At 39.5% G+C, this 15,905-nt stretch overlaps 1 protein-coding gene across 1 annotated transcript; it reads left to right on the top strand.

Moving 5' to 3' along the window:
• Positions 1 to 254: 254 nt before the first annotated feature.
• LOC119017565 lies at positions 255 to 12,015 on the top strand. The gene is made up of 15 exons (XM_037094294.1): positions 255 to 335; positions 1,642 to 1,789; positions 3,487 to 3,677; positions 4,052 to 4,156; positions 4,366 to 4,504; positions 6,764 to 6,911; positions 7,039 to 7,171; positions 7,418 to 7,570; positions 8,273 to 8,310; positions 8,392 to 8,421; positions 8,501 to 8,667; positions 9,583 to 10,088; positions 10,202 to 10,298; positions 11,020 to 11,266; positions 11,605 to 12,015. The coding sequence occupies exons 2-15, from the start codon at positions 1,658 to 1,660 to the stop codon at positions 11,685 to 11,687; spliced, it is 2,169 nt and encodes a 722-aa protein (XP_036950189.1). The 5' UTR covers positions 255 to 335; positions 1,642 to 1,657; the 3' UTR covers positions 11,688 to 12,015.
• Positions 12,016 to 15,905: the final 3,890 nt, after the last annotated feature.

The raw sequence follows: 15,905 nt of genomic DNA, 5'->3' as shown, positions 1-15,905 counted from the left end.
GTCACCTGTTGTTGCTCACTGATCAGGTAACAAACACAACTGTCAGCCACTGAAGGCATCTTAACTGAGAGCTACGTCAGTTTGGGTAAACTGGGATTATCATCATCATTTGGGTAAAGACGGCCTCCTGACGTGCAACTTTTGTCAAGCCTTTGTTTTTCTACAGCCTGCAGTCTAGCCGGTTTAACTCCATTTCATCTTTGCAAAAACATGGCTTAACTCCTCCTCGGCTCACTCAGAACTAAACCGAAAGAAAGCTCTCATGTGTCTGATGCCAGACAGAACCTTGACAATCAGTGGGACTTTACAGCTTTTGAAAGGAAATGTGGCTTAAGGTAATGAGATTTATTCAACTTCTGTATCAGCTGCCTTTGAGTTGTTTTTGCAGTATTTGTGCGTGTGTGGAGGCTGTGAAGTCTGTCGACAGACTTTTGTAATTTCCACATCCAAGCTGGCCGTGTTGCACACAGTAACACAACTCTTAACAAACATGGGCAGTGATGAAATTAGGCTGCCAGTCTACTTGGTGAAATAATACACCTGAAGATTGTTAAAACCAGTGTTTGGTAATGGACGGAACTTTACGTCCTGAAGCATTTAGGAGTTCTCAGACAGCCGTGCTCTGGAGATTTTTAAGATCGCAGTAAAGAAGTGAAAGAGTTTCTTTGTTGGTTTTGAAGAATAGTAAACGATATTTCCAGATAATATACAAATACCACATGATTAGATGAGATCAACCTGCAAATATACGATGTGATCTTTTTGCTCCGTAGTCAGAGGTGATTTGTTTTGTTTGTGTCATTTGGGTTTGATTATGATTCTTGAATCTTACCTGCATACTTAAGAATGTTTGTTTAAAATGAAGCTACACCTGAAACTGTTCTCGGGTTCAAGGCTGTTTTTGTCTTTTTGATGGAGGCATGCGCAATTCAAATGTTAACATACTAATATTAAGATTTCATATTCAGAAGAAACACATTCAAGAAGAGGGTAAGCAATAATATTGACAATATTTGTACCGAAGTTGAAGGAAAATTATATAATAGCAAACAAAATGATTAAAATATGTTTGTAAATGAGGATAGAGGTCTCCTGAAGATTTACCCAAAGAATATAAATGATAAATGATAAAATCACTTTTAAACAAACAACTTCTAGTGATATAAAGAGAGGACACAACCTGTAAATGATCGTTCTGCAGGGAGCATCCGGCCTATTGCAAGAGAAAAGTCACTTACTGAATTGACATTAACTAAGTGAGATGCATTTAAAAACTCACAAACACATAAAAATAAAGTAAAAAAAAAAATACAAACACAGTTCACACTGAGGAATGTTGGAGAGATGAAAAGCTGGGGTTTTATTTAGGATCTAGGATCGATCTCAGAGAGTCTGCAGGTCCTTAAAAAGTTCTTTTGATTTAATAAATATGAGGTTTTAAAAGTCATTAAATCATCTTAACTTTGAATTCATGACATCTGAATTACCGCAAGTATTTTATTCTATTTCATTTTAACATTTACAAATTGTTTAACCTACTCAGTCTGTTTTACTTTAGACTTGCACTTATCTGAACAGCAATTTTAACACTGTGTAGTGAGTTGAGACTGTTTGACCTTTGAGTCTCTGTACTTCCTAAAGGTTCACACTTCCTGAGATGTTGTCCAGATTCAAAGAGAACATCCTGCTGCAGGTTCTGACTCTGGTTCTGTTCGGACCTGCCTGCCAAGCCTCTTCTCTGGGGCTGACGGTCCACGTTGTACCGCTGGACAACGATGGAGGGAAAATGGTAGGCACCGGTTTCTTTCCCAGAAACTTGTTCTGTCACAGTATCTTCAAGTCCAAACGCTTAATATGAGTTTCAGAGACAGTCTCTTTGTTTTTCTTACTCAGCACTGTCAGCACTGACTGGACCTGCTCATTAAACAACACACTTCTCATTTAAAGGATCTCAGTGGTTCAGCCTCTTTAACAGAAGAAGAAACTCAGTACTACTATCTACTACCATCTATGTGACATGAAGCGAAATTCATTATAGTTAATTTATACATGATTTTATGGTCAAAATACGGAAGTGTTTTGCTGCCACACAAGAAAAAAACACTAACGTTTATAACATGAGAACTTTATTGTATGAACATGATAAATTGTACATTATAATGTGATCATTTATATTATTATTATATCTCATTTACACGATTTGATTAAGTTCTACTTCCTGCCTGGGCCGAGACGCGGTGAGAGACTACAATCATGAGTTGTGTGCTGACATGAGTCATGAGTTCATGAACTCCAGACAGTTTGGCATTTTATATTTTTTAAACAAAATCTTATTATAACTTTCCATCCCCAGATATTTGTAGCACTGATCTTATTTAATGGGCCCATGCACAAAACACCTTCCTTGGGTCAGTAAGACTTCCTTAAAATAAAATCGATTTAACTGGAACATCCTTTAGTCTTCTCCTGAAGGTTTCCTGAAGTCGATTTCTGATTCTCATTCCCAACTCATCAAATGCTCATTCACTCCTCCTAGAATCCTGAAGTGTCAGCTTTTGACAAGTTGTGAATGAAAATCAAAGATCGACTTTTCTTACAAATTGCACCATTAAGATTTTCTCCTTTAACTGACACTCAGAAGTCCTCAGCTACCAGAGGAGGGATTCAGCTTAAATCTTAACTACGACTACTACACTGTGGTCAAAGTGTTGTAACAAGCACATTAATTACATCTTCATTTCAAGTTCCATTTATAAATGTAAACACATATAGTAGTATAGTGTAGTTGTCACATATTACAGCTTAATAAACAACAGTTATTTTATATTTTATTTCTTGTATATTTTATCTTTACTCACACTTATGACTTCTTGTCTTTATTACTATTTATATCTTATTAAAATCTCTTTATAGTGTTATGTCTGTATTCTCAAAGGAGTAGCTGTCGCTGCTGTAATTCCCCCTCAGGGATCAATAAAGTATTTCTGATTCTGACTCTGAACATAAAGTTTAAAGCTATAAATGGAGAACGTGAACGAATCCCAACAGAGTGTTCTGCAATGTAAGTATGATCTTTGTCTCCTCACTGAGATGGATGTCTTCTTTTCTTCTGCCGAAAAGTCTGCATGGACACTGTAGAGTTTTAATCATCGTACCATCTCAATGGCTGAACATTTTGGAGAAATTAAGTGTCACCTTTGTACAAAGCGACTGACTTTTAAAGACAGTCTGATTAGACACAAGTTGAGGTTGATTAACATCAGAACAAAGTATGAAGCTCTGTGTTTACTTGGTCCTCCAGCATCATCATAACACTACTCTGTATTCTTTTTTAGTTATAGAGACAAAATGTCAGGTCACCAAATGTCTGTGACATCATTGAGTGAGTGAGGACAGACTGATCTCACCATTCAGCTGAGTTCATTCATACAATCAGCCACTGCACGGACAATGAACAAGGTTTCTTTGCGTCTGTGACTGTTGCAGGTTCGGGCTCATTTCAGTGCCATCGCTGCCACTCCTTGTCCATCGTTGGCTGGACTGTGTGCTGTAGGGGAGGACTGTCTGGTCCATCCCACCTCGTTACCCTTCAACGGCACCAAACCGGGTTCTGGCTGGTGTGTCCGCCAGTGGCAGAAAACTGTCCCCAGTATTTACAGCGCCAACATCAGTGTAGGGTACGAGACCTAGATATTACCTTTGTGCCTCAAACATCTTACATTCATCCACACATTTCTATCATGCAAACTATAACCAGAACACAAAAATGGCCACTCTGTTTTTTTTTACCTTTAATTGTTGCTTCTTCCTGTTTCGGGTTCAAACATGCAGATAAACTCAGGTAAACAGTGTTTAAAGTATCATATGAACATGTTAATAAGGAACATGCACCTTGGTTCAGGTATTATTATTTATCATAACGTACTGATGCATCCTTCTAAACACACAGTGTTGCTTTATGAGGTCAGCTGATGTCATTTAAACCAGGCTACATCAAGTAGGATCAATAAAATGAGCTTCTCTATAACACACTTTTCTCTTCAATATTTAGGTCCAACGCGGATTTCTATGTGTCTATGAATGCAGGACCAAGTGTTCGGGCAAATAGTGGCAGACTCAACCACCCTCCAGTTGTTGGTCTCCTCCCTCCACTGAGGTAGGAACACTGATGAAATATATGTTACACCAGGTTAAACAAGTCAAGAACAATGAAAACCTCTTAAGGTGATCAGTTTGAAGTACAGTACAGTCCAGATACAGCACAGCCCGACAGCCAGCAGCTCAGCAGTCGTGTTGTATCTGTCTCTGTGATTTGATTTGCTGATTGTCTCGTTGCTTCTGTTTCTCGTTGTGTAATGGGTTCAGGGCCCGTGTGAACTGCCCTCATCACTTCCATCTGTCGGTTAAGGATCTGGATGGTGACGCGATACGGTGTCGCTTCGCCCGGCCCAGCCAGGGAGAGTGTCTGCGGTGCACTCAGCACTCATTTATAGAGCTGGATGAGGTGAGTCCAACGCAAACTGCAGGCAGAACACACAACAAAGCCATTATTTAAAACTATCATTGATTAGGCTGCTGATCATTTACAAACTGAGATTCTTTTGGGGCATTTTAGCTTTAATAAACTCAATTCTTAAAGGTGTAGTTTGTAGTTTTGATTGATTTTAATGCTTAAACAAACTGAACAATCAAACTCTTTGTGTTTATGACTGAATAAACAAACTGACCTTAAAGGACACCACACTTTATACTGTTTGACTTTGTTTATATGTGGTGGACCCTGCCACCTCTCTAGTTTCAAAATAAGTTTCAAATATATTTTCCTCTGAGAACAGCTAGTTTATTCACTTAGGGAAAAAAATTAAACCTCTGACTTATGTATTATTGCCTCATTAAAACTGTAAATATTAAATATCTGAGTTTGAAACTACACAGTGCCCCTTTAAAAAAGAAATAAAAAAAGTATTTTAACTTTTTAAGACATCAATCATTTAACTGGATATATTACTGTGTCTTCTGTGTGTTGTGAGCAATAATCTTACAGAGCAGAACAACTGAAAATCCAGATTCATCTCCTGCTGATATTAATATTCAGGAGAATTATCTATGTATTTATTATATGATATGGTTCAATAAATGATGTTAATCATGGTGGATGATGTTCTTAAAATAGACTCAGGTTCAAGTTCTGTATCAGCACTGTACTCAAAGATATAAATCATTTCCTCATAAAAATGTTGAAATGTGACTACATCTTTGTATTTTATTGAATTGTGTGCTGACATTATCCCAAATGTTTCCAACAGAGTTCAAACCCAGACACATCTGTATTTTTGCTCAAGGTCATATCATGTTTCATTTGATTGCCTGTCACTTGTTCTTCCAATGAAACATCAAATGACACATCTGAGGGAAGGAAGTTGTGAATGGGACTAAACACAATGTCAAAAACACAATGTCAAAAACACTTCGTCCAGGAACATTTCTGCGTCACATAGAATTTCATCAGCAGTCATGGTTGGTTAGTAATAATCTAGCATGACATGTATTTTCATATTTTTCTTACGTAAAAATCACCAGAATGAATCAAATGTCTCTAACACTCAACCTCTCCCTCTTCAAATACCTCAGAATGTGCTCAAACTGGTCCAATGTACCAAGTTACTTTCCACAACTGGATCAGCTGTCCATATTCTGTTACGGAGGTGTGAGTGAGTGTTTTCAGAGTGATCAGGTAGATTTCATGTGACTGACTCAGGCACTGAATGAGGAGTCGAAGCGCAACAGGAACTTTGCTGTTACATTATCAGACAAAAATGAAGTAGAACAAGATCTGCAAAGATTATAATGATTGTAATGACAGGAGCAAGTTTACAAGACGAGTTCAGGGCCCTGACGTCTGCATGTGGGTTAAACCATCCTGCTGGAAGAAGTCATCAGCCGGCCCAGTGACAATCCTTCACTGTCCAACACACAGAAGTATGCTATCTTCTATACAAGGAAGGGTTAGTTCGGTCAGTGATGGAGAAGCTAGTTTGGAGTCGTAGCTCTGCATGTAACCAAATATTTCCCAGTGACAGAGGTTGGATGACAGCAAATTTAACCTAAAGCTACCCCAAAGTTGCCCTAAAGTTACCATAAAGGTACCCTTGTAACAAAAATTATCAAATTAACAATGTGGATGTAATGTCAATACAAAAAAGTCACACGCCAGAGTGTCAGCTTTTAATTCAGTGGAGGGGAAATTCCTTTTATGGCTCAAAATAGTTCGGAATTTCAATACTTAACCACACAAAATCAGGGAATAACAAACTCTGAATATTTGAATGTACATAAACTTACAGCCAGCTACTGCAACATGTAGTTAAATTACAAGTTTAAGTAAATGTAGTTCATTACTCAACAACACTGGTTCAATTCCACTGAAGCACCAGCAGCCTGCCTTAACACACGTCATCATTCTGTTACTTGTAATAACCCTGAGGCTTGTTCAGGTCAGCCCTTTATTCTTCAAGTGATCCCAACACTCCATGTTTGCTTGGTTCTCTTACATTATTTTGCTATAAATTATCAATATATTGCCCAGCCCCAATGGACTGGTCTGAGTTTAAACTTCTGTATAAAGATCGGGGAAATAAGTCATTCAGAACATCCATCCAAGTTTCTTTGGAAACCCTCAGACCTCACTGTGGCTGTTGGACTTGAAATAAACTCTGCTCAGTGAAAACATCCCATTGTTATAATCTTTTCAACTCTTTACCAGGAGAAATGCACATTAACATTCACTGGAAGAGCTCCAGCAGGACAGTATTTCATCTACCTGATGGTGGAGGACCTGATTCCTGCACCTAAAATAAGCTTCTACGGTAACCAGCCCCTCAGTGCCGTCCCAGTGCACCTCTCTCTCACCGGTGAGTCCGTCAGAAAAAAGGCCTTCTTGTCAACCTATATGTCAGCAATCATATAAACAACTGTAAATATTAGTGTCTCTCCAGTTCCTGATATAATTTGAAATCTCTTGTGTTCTCCATCCGTCAGTGGAGGAGTCGACAACTAGCTGCACTGATGAACCCGTGGCTGCTGGCGACACACCTGAAGAGAACTCCATGCTGTTTGTCCTGCCCTACCAGGAGGTGGTATTCAACGTCAGCTTCATGTCACAGGCAGAGAGGTGCGTCACTCCTTCTGAGTGTCTGCTCTTTGTAGAGCCCTTCAAAATCCCCACAGTGGATTCACAAGTGTCATGAATCTCTGTCACCTTTCGCTATAGGGCGCTGGTGTCTGATGAATATTGAATAGGTTCAGTAGACGCCCGATGCAGAGGTCTAACTGGGCACAATACCTAAATCACCTGTACAGATTTACTTGCAGTATGCAGCTGAAAGCTGACTTGACTGATCCTTTTTTGTGTTTGCAGTGTTTTAGAGGTAGCAGTAGTTGGTCCCCCTGAACTCTACCGGGTTGGGTTCAAAACCGTGGGCCCCCTGGCGTTGATGACCATGGCCTGGATTCGCTCCAAAAACAACCTGACCAAAATTCTGCCCATCTGCTTTGCTGTGAATACACAGAGGTAGGAGCGTCTGACCCTCGGGGCCCAACACAGTGGTGCGATCCTCCTCTACACCTCCTGCTAGAGAAGGGTGATGATTTAATTACTGTGACAGGTGACCTCATCAAACCTGTAATCAGTGGGGTATGAAATAATCATAATTATGTCTCATTACTTATAGTGCACTGATGTGTTTATGGTATAAAGGTAAAGTGGAAAATGTTTATTAAGTTTGTATGAAAATACTTTTTAAAGAGGCTTCAGGGATTTTCATCTTTCTCTCTGAATCAGAATATCTCTCTATAAAAGCAAGGAATCTCTTCTGTGAGTCAAAACAATGAGGAGACTGCTGAATGTTGAGCAGGCAGGAAGGAGCTGAGAGAGACCTGAGCCTGAGGCATTGCCTGAATTTAAATGTACATAGTTACATTTAACTTTGTAAATTTCAAAGTCTCAAATATAGCAAACAACAATTTATATTTGCATTATAAGTAAAAAAAAATGGTTCGTTAAACATATTAGTTGTTTTCACAGTAAAAAATCTAAATTTTTCCTACTCCGATTTTATGTTTTTAGTGATTTTAGGTCCATTGGGTTAATAGGTTTGTGAGGTTGTGCTGAAAATTCATTTGCACACCTGCCTCTGCTGCCACTCAGCTGTGTGTGTGTTGAACCTGTAGGGGATCTACAGCCTGACCTGACCTGATCTATTTGTCTTTCCAGTTTGCAGTCAGAGCCCAGATGTGTGTGGCTGTACCAGAGTAAGTAACCACCTCAAACAGCATGTTGTTATGAAAATATTCACTGTTAACTATCACAATATGTCTTTTCTGTTCTTTCAGGGGAAATGGGGACGCTCCCTGCAGGGACAGGTTAGGAATATATCACTGTGAGATTAAAATATCTGAGTGTACTAAGTATTTCTGAATAATGTCAGACTGTTGTCTGCAGAGCTGAAGTGTGAGAACACAGAGATGGTTCTGTCACTGCCCGTCTCCTCCCTGAGTAACATCAACCTAGCAGAGCTGCAGCTCAACAACCCCACCTGTCCCGTCACCTACAACAGCACACACCTGACCGCACGCGTCTCCCTGGATGGCTGTGGCACCAAGCAAGTGGTAACGGCTCCACCTTCTGTCCATCTTTCTCCTTCAGTCGTTTTATTGTCTAATTGTCTTTTTGTTCTTTCTGCGTCACTTTTAAAAGACAAAAGAAACCTTTTTTTTTATATATGTTGGAGCAGAACATTGGGAGAGTTCTATAAATATCAGTTGCAACTTCAAAATCACCAAATAATGTTTGGACAGTATTTCTCAGTCATTTCCAAAGTAGGTGAAAAAACATATCACGTTCAGATCACAGGTTATGAGCTGACAACTTTATACAACAACTTCAGCCTAAAAATGTAGTTACTGTTGTGATCAGTGGAACACTCAGCAGCCACCAGTGCTGACAAAAGAAGCAGGAACTTTAAGCCCAAACATAATCTTTACAACAAAACAATTGCTTAATAAATAAAGCATTATTGCTTTCATATCTTCCTGCCACTATCTACAACTGCACCACAGAATCACAGCAGTGTTAAAACGTAAGGCTGAACAATTAATAGACATAAAACATGTGCAGCAACCACATGGCAGCTGGAATCTTTCTGTTAAGGTTTATTCTCCACACACAAACACTGGCCTGTTTGGTGCAGACATCGGCAAAAGTTTTTTTTAAGATTTCCATTTTGTCAAAATTACAAGTCATGTCTTAATCTTGGTAGCTGTCAAATTATGTCAATATGATTTTTTGGCATTTTGTTTTCCTAAAAAACAGAAAGGCTACTTAACAGTTTGTTTGCTGCCCTCTGTTGGATTAACTGAGCACTTGTGACCACTGGAGGTGACACTGAACCACAGACGGCAGTGAAACGCTGCTCTTCAGTCTGGTGTTCCGTCACTTTCAGTTTAAAAGTACTTTTCACTAACACATTATTCAGATACATGTGAATTACAGCAGTCTTCTTCCTCATGCTCCACTTTTTCCAGCACTCTGGTTCTGAGCTGGTTTACACCAACACCTTGAAAAGTGTTCGTCCATACACTAAGGTAAGTCGCCAGCCCTCCCTCATCCTCCCTCTGGCTTGCCGTATCCCTGGAGTCCAGGCCACGGGACCGAATTACAAGATCAGCTTGCCCTCAGAGACAGAGATGTTCGGTCCACTTAGGATTTGGATAGAAGTTCTAATGCCCGGTGAGGGGCCCATGGCAGAATTCACACGCACCCCCAAGTTCCGCTCCCTCCAACTGTCGCCAGAACGATCGCGTCGAGAAGCAGAATCACCATCAAAGAGCGATACCTCCACCAACAGCAGCTCCGCCAACTCCACTGATAACAGCAGCTCTACCAGCGGGGCTGTCGGGTCCAGGATCACTCAGCTGGATCTCCATGTGATGTCCAACTGCAGCATCAAGCGAGCGGAGATGATAGTGAGCAACTGTATTGAGTCTGAGACAGAGGACTTTGCAGAGTCCCGACCCATCCTGCGGCAAGGGTTAGTGACGATCAACCTGTTTCCTGCAGTAGGTGGAGGTCAGCAGCTTGAGGAGAACAGATCGAAGTCTCAAAGAAAATCCCACAAATCTAACAGCTCTCTTTTTCTTGCAGGTGCACAACTCCTAATACATTAGAGGTTATTACCTCACAGTCCTCTTCTAAGATTTATCGCATGGATTTGAGCAAAATTGAGCCCAAAGGATTAATGGTCCGTACCAATGCAACACACACACAACAATGCATCCTCATTACTTCTCTTCTTCCAAGAAATGAGAAGTTTAGTTTTACAGACTGAGCTTACAGACAGACTTTGTGGTGATCAGCTCTACATGGATACATTGGATTCATATCTAAACTGAAAGGTTTAGATATTGATCCAATCTACATTTTAGTAGCCAATGAAAACCCTAACAGGGAGCTCTGAGGGCCGGTGAAGAATTGATCCTCCTTTTTGTCAACTGAATATTCAGTTCTTCAACTGAAGCTCTTATCAGACGGGGATGATAATCATTTGTTAATAATTATAAAACGTACAAACATCTTGTTCCCAGTGCTCTGAAAAAGAGAGGAACAAGGACAAGTGTGTCATATTCACAGGTTTATCTTCAGAGGGCAACAATAAGATACTTCTGGTTACAACATGTAAAATATTATTAGACTCACATTCATGAGTGAGAGAATGATCACAGCAATTAATCAACAAACCATCGAAACTCACAGTTTGGCTGAGTGTGACATCACAATTGCAGCAGCTGCAGTTTTCTATAATAAAAGTCGGATGTTTCACAACAGAGCCGACAGGAGCCTGAACACCTTCATCCCCTTTACTAAGCTTCCATTTTTCAGAGTCGTCCAACTTCTGTAGTGAAGCATTTCTGAGCTGTCTCTTCACAGCACTTACTTGTTACTCTGTGTGGTTTGTTCTACAGATGTATATCCGGTGCACAGTGAATCTGTGCATCACCACCTTGGGCTCTCTGAAGTGCCCTGATCTGTGTACCCACTCCCTGGATCACAGATCGGTGGTGGGCAGCGTGTTCACCAGCAGCTACACTGTAGACTCAGCACCGATTGGCCTCGTGGTCACAACTGCTGCACCGTCCACAACATCCGTCGTCACCACTGAACAAACTATAGTTCCACATGATACTACAAACACCAGCAGCACCTCTCATGGTGAGAAAAACATTCTAAACCAGCTTCTACATCTTTACTGTTTCAATTTGTGAAAGTTCACCTAATGTAACATCCCTCCAGTTACTGTGAGTTACATTGTTATATGCAAAGACAATTTCAAGAATACCTGCAGGAGACATCTTTTCCATCTGTGAGGGTTGTTTTATTGTGGAGGGAATCACTGAGCCTGGTTCACATCAAACTGCTTGATGGGTCAGACGCTAAGAAAAACTACCATGAGCCAATTAGAAATGTGTGTTTACAAGGTTTTTATTATTATTATTCCTGTGACACTATTCTCTCTAATGTCTACTCATGTGTCCTCTCATCTGCTGCAGCTCAAGAACATGCCTCAGCCGTGGCAGCAGCAGTGATTTTCACAACGATGAGCATATTTCTTCAAAATGTCTTATTTTACTGAAAAAGGCTCCGGATGAAGATCTGTCAGGATACAGAGCACCACACCTTCCTGTTTGGGATTTTTGAAGATGTTTCTCCTCCCGTCCTGTCAGCTCCCTCATTTTTTTTTTATCAAATCAATGACAACTATCCTTAACAGATATTTAAACAGTGAAAGTAAAAACTGCTCCACTTTATCTCTTTCCTTTGAACGTGTACCTGTTTTATCATTGTAAACTTTACCAACTGAAACAAAACTAAATGAAAAGGTGTTTTACTGCCTGACATCTCCAGAGGCAGAAATGTGACAGTGGTGGAATGAAATTTTAATAAATGTACTTAGGTAAAGCTGAGATACTTTGTAAATGTCTTTTCTTTTCACAGTACTTTCTACTTCACTACATCTCAGGTGGAAACATTGTCTTTACTAGTAATGTCACAGCTTTAGTTACCAATGAGACATACTTACACATGAAGTTTGGGCACATATGAAGAAAAAAAAAATTTATCCTTTGCTTAAAAAATAAACTTCCCAGTATTAGAAAAGTAGAGCTGAAACAAAAATCGAATTAATCAAGTAGTCAGATGAGAGAGAATTAAGTAGAGTTTCCTGATCAGACTCATACTGACATACATAAGAAACATTTTGAAATGCAGGACATTTGCTTTTAACAGAGTGTGTTTGTGTAGCTCATAACCTGTGATCTGAACGGGATATGCTTTTCACTTCCTTTTCTTTTCCACCTATTTCCCCCGTTCACCTGTGTTTCATTTGTTAATTAGTCACTGTATACTTCTGGTGGGGACCTGAGTGATTTGCATTATGGTCCTCACCATTGTGTTAGATTCAAGATTCAAGAGGGTTTATTGTCATTCCAGCCGTATACACAGAACAAAGTTGAATGAAATCACGTTTCCCAAGAAGCTTCAGTGCCAACAAACAACAACATAGAACAACAACAACAATACCAAATGCTACACGTAACTGCTAATTATAGTGCAAAAATTCTGTATAAAGTGACTGTGTAACAGTGCAAACTGTAAGGTAGTAGGAGAAAAACCAGACAGGGACTAATCAACAAATGAACAAGTGAACCAAGGAAGCTTAAAAAGACAGAAGGCTCATTAAATCACAGATCCTGTGATCTAATACTCATTGTGCCATATACTTATAGATACTATAAGTACACGAGGAACATATTTATAATTCCCAATACAGTACACCAAAAACACCAGGATGTCCTTCTTCATCTCGTAGCATTTTATGGTGTGCAAGCCAGCATGCTTTTCTGTCTATTCAAACCCATGATCCTCTGCGCAAAGGAAGCTAGGTCGCATATATCATGCAAATAAACAAAGCTGAGATAGCAATGACAGATTTAGATACTACGTTCTTCTCTCCTCACCTCAACAGGTAATTATCTCTGCCCCATATTTAAGGGTGGAGAATAAGAAACTCTTCTTTCACAGACCAAGTAGTCCTGGCTGTTTTCTGTCCCTTAGTTTTGGTTAATTTCAGTATTTGTATATATTTCTTACACAGACTAGTTCTTGGTTATGGTGTCCTGTTTTAATATGTTGTTGATCACATGTTCGGTTGTTGCCATAACAGAGGCGCACTGTCATGATGAAGTGGTATGTCCCAATATCGCAATCTCTTTCTGCACCACCCTTTATTGTTTTTCACATTCTCCTGTTTCGGCCCCTTGGCCTCTCAGTCTGAGTCAAAGTCACAATTCAGTGAAAATACACTTCCAGAGAAAATACAAATCCAGGATGCAATTCCCAGTAAAAAAGGGAGGAGCAGTCAGCAGTTAAAAAACTGTAATGAGCAATAACGGTGAAGTCAGACAGCTGCAATGCTGACATGTTTCTGCAGAGGCTGTAAAACTCTCAGGACACTTTGTGAACAGAGTCAGTCCACGGGAACGCTGCATTGTCATGAGATCTCAAACTGACCTGCAGACATAAGAGAGATGACATGTTCAGATCCTGTACTTAAGTACAAGTACTGATACTATACTTATACTGTTTTACAACACAACTGTCGATAGTAATAAAAAAAAAAAGATACTCCAATTTGACTCTGCTGCAGCAGGAAATCTGTAATGTTAACTAGAAACTAAAGTTGTCAAATAAATGTATAATACTTGATTATAAATGTGGTGGAGTAGAAGTAGCAGTAGATTGAAATGCTAAAGTACAAGTAGCTCAAAATTGTGCTGAAGCAAAGTACTTGAGTACATGTAATCAGTTACATTCCACCCAAGGTTAGAGAGGCTCAGTATTCACACAATTGACTTCAAGGTGTATAAAAGCAACTGCAGTTCAGAGGAAAAGGAACAAGAGAACAAATTCTGGACATTTCACACCTCACACCACACACATTGATCACTGGCAAACAAAATAATACAATAACCTTTTCATCCATGAGGGAAACTCCTCACATGACATCTGGCTGCGAGGAGGAGTGACTGAAAATCTGCCAAACAGGGAGGCCCAGTGAGGATACTCTGAGAGTTTGTTGGTCGTCTATTGTTAAAACTTGTGTTGTTTTCTGTGTGTGATGAAGGGAAACAAAAACACAGCAGGGAAATGTGACTCAACATGACAACATGAAAACTTCGAGGCCAAAAGCAGTTTTTTGGTAAATGATAGTGATCAAAGTCCTGAACAACATGGGTCATGAGTCTCAGTGTGGGGTTCATCATGCTGTTCATTTATACCCTTGATCTTAGCTTTCCAGAGAACGTGATTTAAATCTTAGAATTTTGCCAGAAGATCATAATGGCTTTGGATGGGCACAAACTGAATATAAATATACAGCAACTGAAAGTAAGCTAAGTTTCCTTAGCTTATTTGGGAGTGTTTGTTAAGTTTTGTTTGTTTTTTCATCGTCACCTCCACCCAGTCAACACCAATCAATGTTTTCCTTGTTCTGACATTTATTGACTCGGCTGCACAGAGGCAAGCCATCATCATCTGATTCCCAGCTCAGGTGAAGAGGACCTTAACACAATTCACACTGTAATGTGTGAATGGCCAAAACTCTTTATAAGTTACTTATTTACAGATTAAGTCACATTTAAATGACTTGTATGGCTTACTTGTTAGTTTCAATCAAAGGCTCTGTAATTTGTGTTTTTATGCCAGTTTCTCATGATACCGGATTCTGTTAGCACTTACACTGAACCCTGTTCTTCCATGTAAATGAGTAATTGCACTTGTTTGAGCTGACATTATACTACAAGAAAACAAAACTGTACTGCTGCTGATGTCTATGCCAAGTGATCACTTGGTTTGCCATATGGGGAAGTTGTGGGAGGGATGGCAACAGAAGAGTGACAGCAGCAGTGACGGTGACAGAGACAGCAAATTCTGACCTGTGGAGGGCAGTAATACGTTTAACAGCGTCTACATTGCCAAAATTCTATAATAATATAAGAGACAGTGAGTTTTGAGAGTTGAGAGATTTGTGACATTTAGTGTGTTTGGAGTGTAAAGTTAGTGTGTTATGCAGTGTTTGGTGTAGTGTGTTTAGTGTGTAGTCGGTTGGTCTTTTGACTGCTTAATGTTGAGCAGGCAGGAAAGAGCTGAGGGAGACCTGAGCCGAGCCTGCATTTAAATATAAATAGTTACATATAACTTTGTAAATTTCAAAAACTCTTGCACAAATTTAGCAAACAACCATTTATATTTGCATTATAAGTAATAAAAATGGTTCGTTAAACATATTTGTTGGTTTCACAGAAAAAATGTAACTTTTTCCTACTCTGATTTGATGATTTTTGTGATTTTAGGTCCATTGTGTTAATACAATATGTCAAAATGAAAAAATAACTGTACAGTCACACATGTGAGGTTGTGCTGAGAAAAATGACACCAAACAAGGCAAGGTAAATAGTTTTTACAGTGAAATATAACGGTAAAATCAAAAGTAGTCAAAAACAGCCAATTATATCCCTGACGTCCCACCTTCAGACACAGCCTCATTTGGCCATCCATGAAAAAGCTACTTAACCTCCCACTTTTCTATAGGAATACATGATTCCCACGGGCAATGCACTAGTAGTTTTTAAACTTTAAAAGTAAAAAATTCTGGATTTATCCTTTAAACTGAGCTGAGCCATCAGTTTTTATCTGGAACCAGTTCAGTGTTTTGTTGTCACATAAAGGAAATGTTTCTTGCTATGTGTTGTGATCATGTCAGAGCTTGCGTACCGACTGCTTTGTGTTCTGT

Source organism: Acanthopagrus latus, chromosome 4 (assembly GCF_904848185.1).
Source record: "Acanthopagrus latus isolate v.2019 chromosome 4, fAcaLat1.1, whole genome shotgun sequence".
In the NCBI taxonomy this organism is placed as follows: domain Eukaryota; kingdom Metazoa; phylum Chordata; class Actinopteri; order Spariformes; family Sparidae; genus Acanthopagrus; species Acanthopagrus latus.
This window is presented reverse-complemented; position numbering and strand designations above follow the sequence as displayed.